The sequence below is a fragment of the Brassica oleracea genome, chromosome C1 (genome assembly GCF_000695525.1).
Source record: "Brassica oleracea var. oleracea cultivar TO1000 chromosome C1, BOL, whole genome shotgun sequence".
Taxonomy (NCBI): domain Eukaryota; kingdom Viridiplantae; phylum Streptophyta; class Magnoliopsida; order Brassicales; family Brassicaceae; genus Brassica; species Brassica oleracea.
The window spans coordinates 17,349,374-17,359,870 of NC_027748.1; the positions used below are offsets into that span (position 1 = coordinate 17,349,374).

The 10,497-nt window shown below is 38.6% G+C and overlaps 2 protein-coding genes across 5 annotated transcripts; one reads left to right on the plus strand and one right to left on the minus strand.

The window, feature by feature from the left end:
* Window positions 1-218: 218 nt before the first annotated feature.
* LOC106309489 (protein tesmin/TSO1-like CXC 2) lies at window positions 219-4,008 on the plus strand. The gene is made up of 9 exons (XM_013746525.1): window positions 219-559; window positions 1,300-1,962; window positions 2,044-2,399; window positions 2,490-2,561; window positions 2,645-2,825; window positions 2,928-3,023; window positions 3,105-3,171; window positions 3,260-3,413; window positions 3,501-4,008. Exons 1-9 carry the CDS (start codon window positions 497-499, stop codon window positions 3,823-3,825), a joined length of 1,977 nt encoding a protein of 658 aa, XP_013601979.1. The 5' UTR covers window positions 219-496; the 3' UTR covers window positions 3,826-4,008.
* A 43-nt stretch (window positions 4,009-4,051) lies between these two features.
* Window positions 4,052-10,216, minus strand: LOC106309464 (protein NETWORKED 1B). 4 transcript variants are annotated; one of them, XM_013746492.1, is made up of 5 exons: window positions 10,056-10,216; window positions 9,411-9,467; window positions 9,149-9,308; window positions 5,247-9,055; window positions 4,052-5,032 (listed from the first exon to the last, which is right to left on the minus strand). In XM_013746492.1, exons 3-5 carry the CDS (start codon window positions 9,246-9,248, stop codon window positions 4,166-4,168), a joined length of 4,776 nt encoding a protein of 1,591 aa, XP_013601946.1. In that variant the 5' UTR covers window positions 9,249-9,308; window positions 9,411-9,467; window positions 10,056-10,216; the 3' UTR covers window positions 4,052-4,165. The 4 variants fall into 4 exon arrangements, with proteins under 4 accessions (XP_013601946.1, XP_013601954.1, XP_013601967.1 ...); XM_013746500.1 differs by having other exon boundaries at window positions 9,411-9,585; XM_013746513.1 differs by having other exon boundaries at window positions 9,149-9,330; window positions 9,411-9,585.
* Between the last annotated feature and the right edge of the window lie 281 nt (window positions 10,217-10,497).

Sequence of the window (10,497 nt, forward strand, 5' to 3'; positions counted from 1 at the left end):
TTCTAATCCTGCCGATATTTATTGTATTATTATTATTTTTTGCTTAAATTGTATTAATATATTCTTCCGATAAAACAAAAAGAGTAATAAAAGGAAAAGAGCAAAAAAAAATACACCAGTGCCCGTTACTTTATTAAAAGGAAAGGATCGAGAGTAATATTTACTTGGCTTGATTGTAGACAAAGCAAGGTATCAAGGATTCATTTATCCACACACCTACTATTCACAGAGGGAGAGAGATACTCGTACACTTGTGTATACATATACAGAGAAAGAGAAACAGTTGTTAGGGAAAGACAAAGTGGTGGGTCTGTTTCTGACAATTATCTTCATTTCCCGCTTCTGCTCTCGTTTGAATCTCTCTCTTCTTCTTCTTCTTCCACTAAAAAACAGATAGAGAAAGAGAAAGAGAAAGAGAAAAAGTGTGAGACTTTCTTTCTTCAGAGATAAGAGAGACAAAGAGAGTGTGGTTGTGATTTGTCTTCACTGTTGAACAATGGATACTCCTCAGAAGAGTATTACCCAGATCGAAACTCCAGTTTCCAAATCCAGAGTCGAGGTTTACATTTCTATTATTAACACCTATTCATTGTTTTTGGTCAATGTTTTAGTACTTTTAGTTTCTTCTGTTTGCGTTATATGGTGCCAATACTGAAAGTTTTGGTGTGAATCTCTGAATTTTAAGCCATTTCTTATTTTTCAAAAATCCAGATTTCATAGGTTTAATCGACCAGTTTTGACAAAGATCAAAGACCATTATGTCATTTTAATTATCCTTAATTTCTTTTTTTTTTTCTCTTCTAGTTTTTGTCAAAAGTCAAAGCAGTTAAGTTCAATGACACAACACAATGCTAACTGGTTTTAGGTTTGTTTTACTTCGGCGGTTTCATTTGTTCACACTTCACAACATAATTCACTACAAAATCTGTACTTTTCTTGCCTTAATTTCCTCACTAAAAAAATTCATAGTTCATACATATTCCTGTTTTTTTTAAAAAATAAAAATTTGTAATCAAATCAGTTTATTCAAACACAACATAATGCTAACTGGTTCACATTTTTTGTTTTAACTTTGGCGGTTTCAGTTCACTATTGCAATTATGACCAGACATTCCCAATTCACTATAGAAACTGTACTTTTTGTCTGTACTGTTTTTAAGGATTCTTCTTTTTTTGGGGGTTAAAATTCCGTTAGATTCTTAATTGGAATCTGATCTTTTGCTCTTACCTTCTTAATTTCATCACATAAATAAAAGTCTTATAAGTTTCTCCTTTTTGGGTGGTTGTCTGAAAATGCAGGATTCTCCAGTGTTCAATTACATTAACAGTTTGTCCCCAATAAGACCTGTCAAATCCATACCAAACCCTCACCAGTTTAGCGCTCTCAATTTCACTTCCCCTCCCTCTGTTTTCACTTCACCACACCTAACTTCTTCTCACAAAGAATCAAGATTCTTCAAAACTCATCACCCTTCTCCTGATCCTACCATTCCTGTTCAAGAATCTCCAGACGATTCCACGTCAAATGAAGGAGCTGCAGCAGAAGCAGAAGTTACTCCAAACTTCAACATAGATGCTTCAACTGAAATGGAGCAGCCACACATCGCTAAGGAAACGAATCTTGATGATCTTCCCCTTGCTGTTTCACCTTGCGGTAGAGAGACCACCGGTGATCTTTCGCTTGTTCCATACGCTTCTCCTCCTAGAGAAGAGAATGGTGAGGATGATACAGGAATGGAGATGTATGGCAATGTTCAGGGAAAAAACGAAACTCCGGATTGGGATAGATTGATTGCAGATTCTTCTGAGTTCCTAATCTTCAGCTCACCTAATGATTCGGAGGCTTTTAGATGCCTTATGATGCAGAGAGCATCACCCTCCCAAGCACCTTCAGTGATGATGCCAACAATGCAGCCTGGTTCAATAAATGAACCAGAGTCTTCAATCGCAAGTCCTTATGGGGTAATAAAACTTATCTCAATTTAGTGTCTTATAAATGATCATTTGTCTCTTAAAGAGGTTGTTTTGTTGTGATTGTGATAGGCTGTTTCAGTCTTGCACCGTGGTATAAGAAGACGTTGTCTGGACTTTGAGATGCCGGGGAATAAGCAAACGTCGAGTGAGAATAACACTTCGGCTTGTGGATCCTCGTCCAGATGTGTTGTACCGAGTATTGGTCTTCATCTAAATGCCCTTTTAATGTCTACAAAGGACTGTAAAACCAATAATACCACTCATGATTACTCGTGTTCTGAGAAGTATCAAGTGGGTCTACAAGGCTCAAGCTCTACACTGCAAGAAACATTGGACCAAACAGAAACTGAAACCCGGGACCTGGAAGATGTTCCCGTTGAACCAACCTTGGAAGAGTTGCATTTGAGCAGCCCTAAGAAGAAGAGGCAAGTTTGTTTGTCCTAAGAGAAAGCACTTTGTAATAGATTTTTTTTCCTTTGTTTTAACAACCATTGGCTATTTTCTAAAATATACAGGGTTAAGCTGGAAGCTGGAGAAGGAGAGTCATGTAAGAGATGTAACTGCAAAAAGTCCAAGTGCTTGAAACTGTAAGCTTCATGATTCCACCTCCTTCTATCTTAGGCTCTTGAAATTTTTTTGTGTTTATGAGTGTCTTGATGTTGATGTGCAGTTACTGTGAATGCTTTGCTGCTGGAGTCTATTGCATAGAGCCATGCTCATGTATAGACTGCTTCAACAAGCCTATTCATGAAGATACCGTCTTGGCTACTCGCAAACAGATTGAGTCTCGGAACCCACTTGCATTTGCTCCTAAAGTCATTAAGAGCTCCGATTTGGTTCTAGAAACCGGGGTAAAATCATTTTTTCACCATCCCTTTTTTTTTTTAATTATTTCTCTCCATCATCCTTTTATTTTGTTTGAAGGAATGTAATAAAAGTGTAATGGCATACAGGATGATGCAAGCAAAACTCCAGCTTCTGCACGTCACAAACGTGGCTGCAACTGCAAGAAATCAAACTGTCTAAAGAAATACTGTGAATGCTTCCAGGTTTCTTTATTATTTTTTCTATGTACTTCCAATGGATCATCTATGTATTGGTCTGACTCTTGGTCTGATGTTTCTTTAAAGGGTGGTGTGGGCTGTTCCATAAACTGTAGATGTGAAGGATGCAAGAATGCATTTGGACGCAAAGATGGTTTAGCTTCTCTTCTTCTAACTTTTCATTACTAAACAGTCTCAAATTTTTCTTTCTGATTCTGATTCTACTTAAACGAATATCGCAGGATCTGCCATTGTTGACATGGAAGCTGAACAAGAGGAGGAAAATGAAACATCTGGGAAAAACAGAAGAGCCAAAACCCAAGAGAACAGTGAGGTTTATTTGATGAGAAAAGAGGAGAGTTCTGCTTTACCTGCCACACCAATGTCGGTTTACAGGTACATTCTCTAACTCTGAAAGTGTTTTTTGTTGTGGCTTGTTAAGTCTTATGTCACCTGAATTGTTGTATTTTTTGTGTTTTTCAGACAACAACTGGTTCAGCTAAAGAACATGATGCCTCCTCCACAGTCTGTACTTGGAGTTGGATCTTCAAGCTCAGGGATGTTTAACAGTCAATATACAAGAAAACTGGAAATGAAGTCATTGGAGACAGTGGCAGAGGATGGAGCTGAAGAAATGCCTGAGATTCTTAGCCACTCCTCTATAGATAACGTCAATGCTGTCTCTCCCAATGGTAAGAGGGTCTCTCCTCCTCATCTGGACTCTTCAAGCTCAGGGAGAAGAAGTGGTGGGAGGAAACTGATACTGCAATCCATTCCAACGTTTCCCTCTCTCACTCCTCAACACTAAAAGCATTTTGTGTGTTGTAAGGCTGCACCGTGTAGCTTTGAAAATTCTTTGAATCTTTTTTCAAGGTGAGAGATGATAGAAGAAGTCAACTTCTAGTTGGTTGTAAGTTAGCATACATTGGCATGTGTAATAAAGATGTGAACCCATCATGCTCTACATCACAAAACCAAACATTTCTTGTAATATATATCTATATATATATATATATATATGCTTCTTTGTCCACTGAACTAGCTTTATTTCACAATATATCTTAGGCAAATCGCTCCATTATTTCAAAACTCATACCATAATAGTACTTCTAATAGTCAGTCCAATGAATATCTTTACCACATAGTACTTATAAACCATCTTGCTCTTCTTTAGAAGAAGATCTTATAAACCCACAGAACCTGTTTTTCTTCTGTCTTGCACTTCTTTTCCCGCCCTTGTGAATCATGTCTCTGAAGAGAATCAGTGTCCTACTTCGTTTGCTTTTAGCTCCATCTTCAAGCTTCAGAACCGCTTGCTCAATACTCTGCATTTTGTTCTGCAACTGCTCAATCTTCTCAGACCCGTTTCTTGACTTCTCCATAATCACTTTTCTGTATATATCTCTGGAATCTCCAGAAGTCTCCTCGATTTCCTTTGAAAGGATCTCGTTTGTGTTTGTCATCTGCAAGACGGCTTCTTCCATCTCTTTCAACTGTCTCTTCACTATAACTATATCAGCTTTGCTGACTTTGCCTTGTTTCCCGTTCATCTCCAGCTTGCTTTTCATATCTGTTATGCTAATCCGGAGACTTAACAGCCTTCTTGAATCAGACAGAAGTCTCTCCATGATCTTTGCCTTGTCTTCTATGTTTCTAGATAACTCTTGCTTGTCAACAACTCCAACCACTTTCTCTGATTCTATTGAGGGGTTCCTGCTTAGGCGATATGTCCTCTTACTGTTTTTGAGAAGGGTCGTCTCTGATTCAGCAGATTCTTCCGAAAACTCAAACATCTTGTCATTTTTCACTTCCCTCATCTCAGGCTTCAATCTTGGTCGGCTAGATTCACCAGTGACCTGTATCTCTTCAGTCTTCCTGCGGCTTCTGCTTCTGTAGGAGCCCCTTCGTGTTCTTTGCCTTAAAAGCCTTGGCTTCACTTCCTTCTGAATCACAATTCCATTTCCTGGAGTGGTGATGCTTTCACTTTCCTCAAGCTCATGACAAAAAGCTTCTTCCTGTGAAGTAAATGGGTTTAGTTTAGTTCATGAAGATGAGCTTAAACATTTTTTTTGGTAATCAAAAGGTGGTTTCGGGAACCCAAGCAATGTAAATAGTCCATCCCAATGAGAATTGAACCCGAATGGCGGAGTGCCTACTAGACACTTCTTTACCACTAGACCAACAGCTCGTTGGTTGAGCTTAAACATTTGAAATAAATGGAAGACTTACCTCTCTTTGTTGATAGTCTGATGCAGGAAATTTTGTTAAAGCTTGACTACTTTTCTCAAGAGATTTTACATCTTTTGCCAAAGATGCAATCACAGGATCATAAGCTGACAATTGAGTCTTTAGCTCTGTAACTTGAGACTCCAAAAAGCAGACTCTTTCTCTCATCTGTTTCATCTTCTTCGTCTTTGCAACATCTTCCTCTTTGAAATTTTCACATACTCCATTGAGTTCTTTAACTTTGTTCTCAAGAAAGAATTCGCGTATAGATGAGATCTGAAGATCAAAGTAGAAAGATGTTGCATCAGCGTCCCAAAGTCCAACCTCATTGCTTTTCTCTTGCAGCTCCAAACTAAGCAACTCTTCTCTAAGGTGTCGGCTTTGGACTTCTTTGTGTAATAACTCTATCTCTGACTCCAAATTTTCATTCAAAGTGTTGAGTTTCCTAATCTCTTCCTCCTGCCTCCCAGCAAGATCTGACATTTCAAAAATCTGCCTCTGTAAGTCCCCCCTCACGTTTCTTGATTCTTCAATGTCTTTCCTCAGCTCCTCGACTTCTTTGTGCAGCTCTTCATTTTCACTGTGTGTAGCCTTGAGCATATGCTCTGTTTCTGTGATCTCCATTTCCCTGTGTTCCAAGATTTCGTCTACATTAAAAACCTGACGTTCCAAGATTCCATTTAAGAAGTTATCCACTTCAAGGCCTTCTTGTAACTTCTCCAGCTTCTTTTCAAGACCTTGATTCTCTTCCTCCTTACCTTTTAACTTCTCCTCTAAAGTCTCAACCTTGTGCTTCAGGTCTATATTACTTTCTCTTAAACCTCTAACAGTTTCAGCAAAAGCTTTGACCTCTTCAGCCATTTCAGACCCAAAGGACTTGTAAACCACACACATGTTACTCAATGCAACAACTTCCTGAAGAGCTGCATCGTTTTCTTCCTCAACTACACACATTCCATTACTGAGTTGTGAGAACTCTGAAAGCAAAGTTTTGTTAGCGTTGAGTGTAGAGGAATGATCTTGTTGCAAAACCATGTATGACTCATGCAACCTCTCAAACTTTGAATGCTCCGTTTGTATTTCATCTCTGAGCTCTTGCTCTTGTTGCTCTCTTCTGATCAGTTCTGATTTCAACAACCGGTTCGCCTTCAACAGCTCTTGCTTGTCCTTTTCCAGCATGTTACCATCTGAATGAAACTGTCCAAGTAGAGACAAGAGCACTGAGTTCTCAACCACAAGTCTCTGCATCTCATATTCAGCGCTTGAAAGTGAACACTTTAACCCATTAATCTTCTCCACAACACGTGATGTTTGGTCTTTCGTAATCTTACAATCTGCTTCAACTTGAAGTGCCTTCACCACTTGATATATTGCACTCCTCAAGCTATCAATCTCATCCAAGAAGATCTCTGCTTCCATCTGCTGCTCAAGATTCTCACTCTCCAGTTCGGATATGAGTTTCTCTGAAACCTCAGATTCTTCTTCATGCTTCTGACACTCAATCATAAGAGAGAAGTTCTTCTGCTCCAACTCTTCTATAAGCTTCTGCAAGATGAAGATCTCCACTTGTTTGTTTACGACTCTGTCAAGCTCTTCCTCATACTCTCTTTTACTTGAGCGACACTCTTCTCTAAGAAGGCTCACGTTCCTCTGAAGATCTGCTAACCTGCTTTCAGTAGATCTTTTATAATCAGCATGCTCCTGCTTCTCAGTGGAAAGCGAGGCTTGTAACTCTTCCACTTGAATGCTCTTGAGCTTCTTCTCGTTCTGTGAATCAGTGTATTTTACTTCTAGCTCTGTAAACTTCTTCTCCAAGACTCCTAGCTTCTCCTCAACCTTATGCAGTTGAGACACAAGAGATTCTTTCTCCTTTATGAGTTCAGACTTATCATTCTTGAGCAAAGTGAACAACTCTTCAAAGCACTTTGACTTGTCCCTCAGGCTTTCAAGCTCAATGTTTGCATTGGAAAGGGATCTCTCCAGTAAAGAGTTCTTCTCCAAGAGCTTCCGCATGTTCGCGGTCATGATTTGTAACTGAGAAAAAAAGTTTGTTCTCTCATCAGCAAGCTCAGATCTCTCTCTTCGTAAAGACTCAAATCTTTCTTGCAGGTCCTCTGCTTTCTCTTTGGAACCATCTAGTTTTGTGTTTGATATCAAAAGAAACTTCTCCAAATCAGCATTCTTCCTTATAATGTTATCCATTTCAGACAGCTTTCTTGTTAGAGTGTCTTTATCATCTCTTTGTTTGGTGCATAACTGGAGAAGCTTTGAGTTCTCTTCTTGTAGTTTCTTCACTGATAAGACCAGTGCTGATGGATCAAAACCTGTGAGTCTCACTTGTTCAATTAGTTGTTGGTATCTCCTATTCAAGTTGTCCATATAACCCTTTACACGGTGTATCTCTACTTGAAGAGCACTGCTCTGATTCATCTGTTTTGCAACTTCTTCCTCAAGCTTTTCTTTCATCTTCTTCAAGCAAGAGATCTCATTTCTCTGTATCTGCAAGGTGATAGTAGAAGAGTCATTATGATTACTCATCTCAAGCTCTCTCAACACTTGAGTCTTGCTTTGGAGTTCCATGGTGAGAACTTTCTGCTCCTCTTGAGATTGAGAATGCAAACTCTCCAAGCTTCTAAGACTAGTTTCAAGTTCCGAAAACCGAAACTGTTGTTCTTGCATTAGATCTTGTAGCTTTTCAAGCTCCTTTTGCTTCCAAACAAGTTCTTGATCTTTAGCTGACATCTTTTGCGCTAGATTGTCTGCTTCTACTTTCAGATTTTGATTGAAGCTCTCCAAACGAGCACACTGTTCCTCCACAGTCTTTACCTTTGCAGCTCCGGCAAGAACTTCACTGCTAAGTCTTTTGGCATTGTCTTGAGCATGAGAAACCTCTCTCTCTAGATTTGATATTGTCTCCAGACACTTCTGATATCTAACTTTCAAGTCTTCATTCACTTCATTTAACTTCACAACTTCTTGTTTCAAAGCTTTGGTTTCATTCTCTGCCTGCTCAGATTTGTCCTTGAACATTTCAACACTCTCCTCAGCATCTCTAATCCTCTTCTCTAAAACAGATATCAACTCAAGGCATTTATTGTATTGCACCAAGCCAGCCTCTTTCTCAGATTGCAATCTTGAAATCTCTTGCGTGAGACTACTGGCTTGTTCTTGCTCATGAGAAACAGATGCTTCCAAATCCGCTATTCTCTCCATGGATTGAGTACACTGAAGAAGTCCTGTGTCCCTCTCCACCTCTAGCTTTGCAAGAGATTCCTTGAGTACTTTAATCTCAATCTCAGCTTTGCAAGCACGTTCATCAAATCCTCTAACATCATTTTGAGCATTACTGAGCTCCTTTTCAAGCCTGGATAGTTTGTTCAAGCTTAGCTGATACCGTAGACTCAAAGCCTCTTTTTCAGTCTGAAGCTCAAGCAATGTTCTCTTCAGGCTTTCAACTTCACTATCTCCTTGGTGAGCATCAGAAGTTTGGTACAATTCGTTTAGGTGACTTGAACTACTTTTACTTGTTGCACCATCTTCTTTAGGAGGTCCAGAAGTAGATGATGCAGAATCATCAATCATGTCGAAAGGAACCTGGTCAGGAAACGCCTCGGCCATAGCTTTGTGCGCGTGACGAAGCTGCACTGTTGTGTGATCATACCTCTCGGCTAAAGCGCGGTAAGCTCTGTATAGCTCTTCAACTAGTTTCATGAGCTCTGGACGTTTCTTGTAGTACATTTCTGCCCTTCTTGCAAACGAATCTGCGTCTGTTTCGATGAGCTTTATCATTGTCTTGACTTTGGAATCCATATCTGGTTCAACACAAGACAAAACATTTTCCTGTTAAGTTTTTATTTCCAAAAATCCATATCCAAAGACTTATAAAAAGGAGAAATCAAGAAGACCTGCAAGATTATCCTGAATCCATTTTGAGTTTTTAGGAATGTGACTATCCCACCACCACGAGTACATCCGCGTGGAGTCTGACTGCAAGTGACTGGCCATTACAGCGGCTGAAAAGAATTGGTTTGGTCAACTGCTTGAACCGACTAGTAATACTCAATTCTACAAAATAAGACAATGTGACCTTATAAGGAGGAAGTCAGCAATCAACGGTAACTTAACATGAGATATGAGTTGCTTTCCTAATCCAAAAAAAAAACAAACCTTTGCACTTTGTTCCAAATGGTGGATATCACTTTGGTCCTTGTATGCAGGATCTTCCTGTAGAAAGAGCATCTATCTTTCAGAGAGACAGCCGCAAAATCATTTTCAAAAAAGCAATTCAATGTACAGTTTCCAATTTTTAGTACTCTTGCATTCACCACAAGCTATACATGTTCTGTAAAGCCAAGGGAATCTCATCTCAGGTGCAGCAGCAAGCAAGAAAAAATCATAATAATTATCAAAATGTAATCATCATAAACAAATCACAAACAAGAATTGGGAGAAAAGGGGGAAAAGACAGTCTTTATAAAAAAAACAAGATTAGGATCAGAGCATAGTTCAACATATATATCACAGAGGTAGATTCTTCATCAACAGAGACACAGCAAAGAGAAAGAAAGAAAAACTCTTGCCTGTGGGGTTTTTCAAATGAAATTTACCAGAAATATGAAAATAGGATAACAACAGATCCCAGGACCAAAAAAAAAGAAACTGTTTTTATTTCTTTCCCCCTAAGGAACTCAATATATCTGAAATTCAGGAGAGGAAAACTCGAGTTGGGTGCAAGCAACAGCGACTCTTTGATTTTTTTTTCTACGATATGAAAACGAAACATCAAAAAGAAAAGGATCAACAAATACTTACCCAGAAAAAGAAATATACAAAGGGCTGCTTTACAGTAAAACCGAGCTGCAAAAAAAAGACTGAAAGTCTTTCTTGAACCTACTGTCTCTTTAATGGGGAGAGACAGACATACGCAACATTCTCTTCTTTCTCTCTCTTCTGGACTGCAAGACAATAGAATGATTAGTATGATTGGTGTGCATACAGTAATAATATATTCGATACCTTATAATAACTCTTGCCTTTTTGGGAACTATCTTTTTTCTTTGTCAACACTTGAAATTCTTAGCGTTTAAGTTTATTTTATTTTATAATAATAGACGATTACCGTAATTTGAAATTCTTAACGTTTGAATTCTTCAATATTCTGTTGACCAAAAAAAAAGAATTCTTCAATATAAATCTGCGTTTTTAACGAAATTTACGGAATTATATGTGTATATATATATTTTTAAAAAGTTTA

Bases quoted from the DNA above. Each gene is read 5' to 3' on its own strand.
- LOC106309489 (XM_013746525.1), top strand. From the start codon at position 497: ATGGATACTCCTCAGAAGAGTATTACCCAGATCGAAACTCCAGTTTCC. The intron at 2,400-2,489 runs GCAAGTTTGTTT...TAAAATATACAG, and splicing joins AGCAGCCCTAAGAAGAAGAG to GGTTAAGCTGGAAGCTGGAG. The intron at 2,562-2,644 runs GTAAGCTTCATG...GTTGATGTGCAG, and splicing joins AAGTCCAAGTGCTTGAAACT to TTACTGTGAATGCTTTGCTG.
- LOC106309464 (XM_013746492.1), bottom strand. From the start codon at position 9,248: ATGGCCAGTCACTTGCAGTCAGACTCCACGCGGATGTACTCGTGGTGG. The intron at 9,056-9,148 runs GTCTTCTTGATT...GTGTTGAACCAG, and splicing joins GATTCAGGATAATCTTGCAG to ATATGGATTCCAAAGTCAAG. The intron at 5,033-5,246 runs GTAAGTCTTCCA...TTTACTTCACAG, and splicing joins CAGACTATCAACAAAGAGAG to GAAGAAGCTTTTTGTCATGA.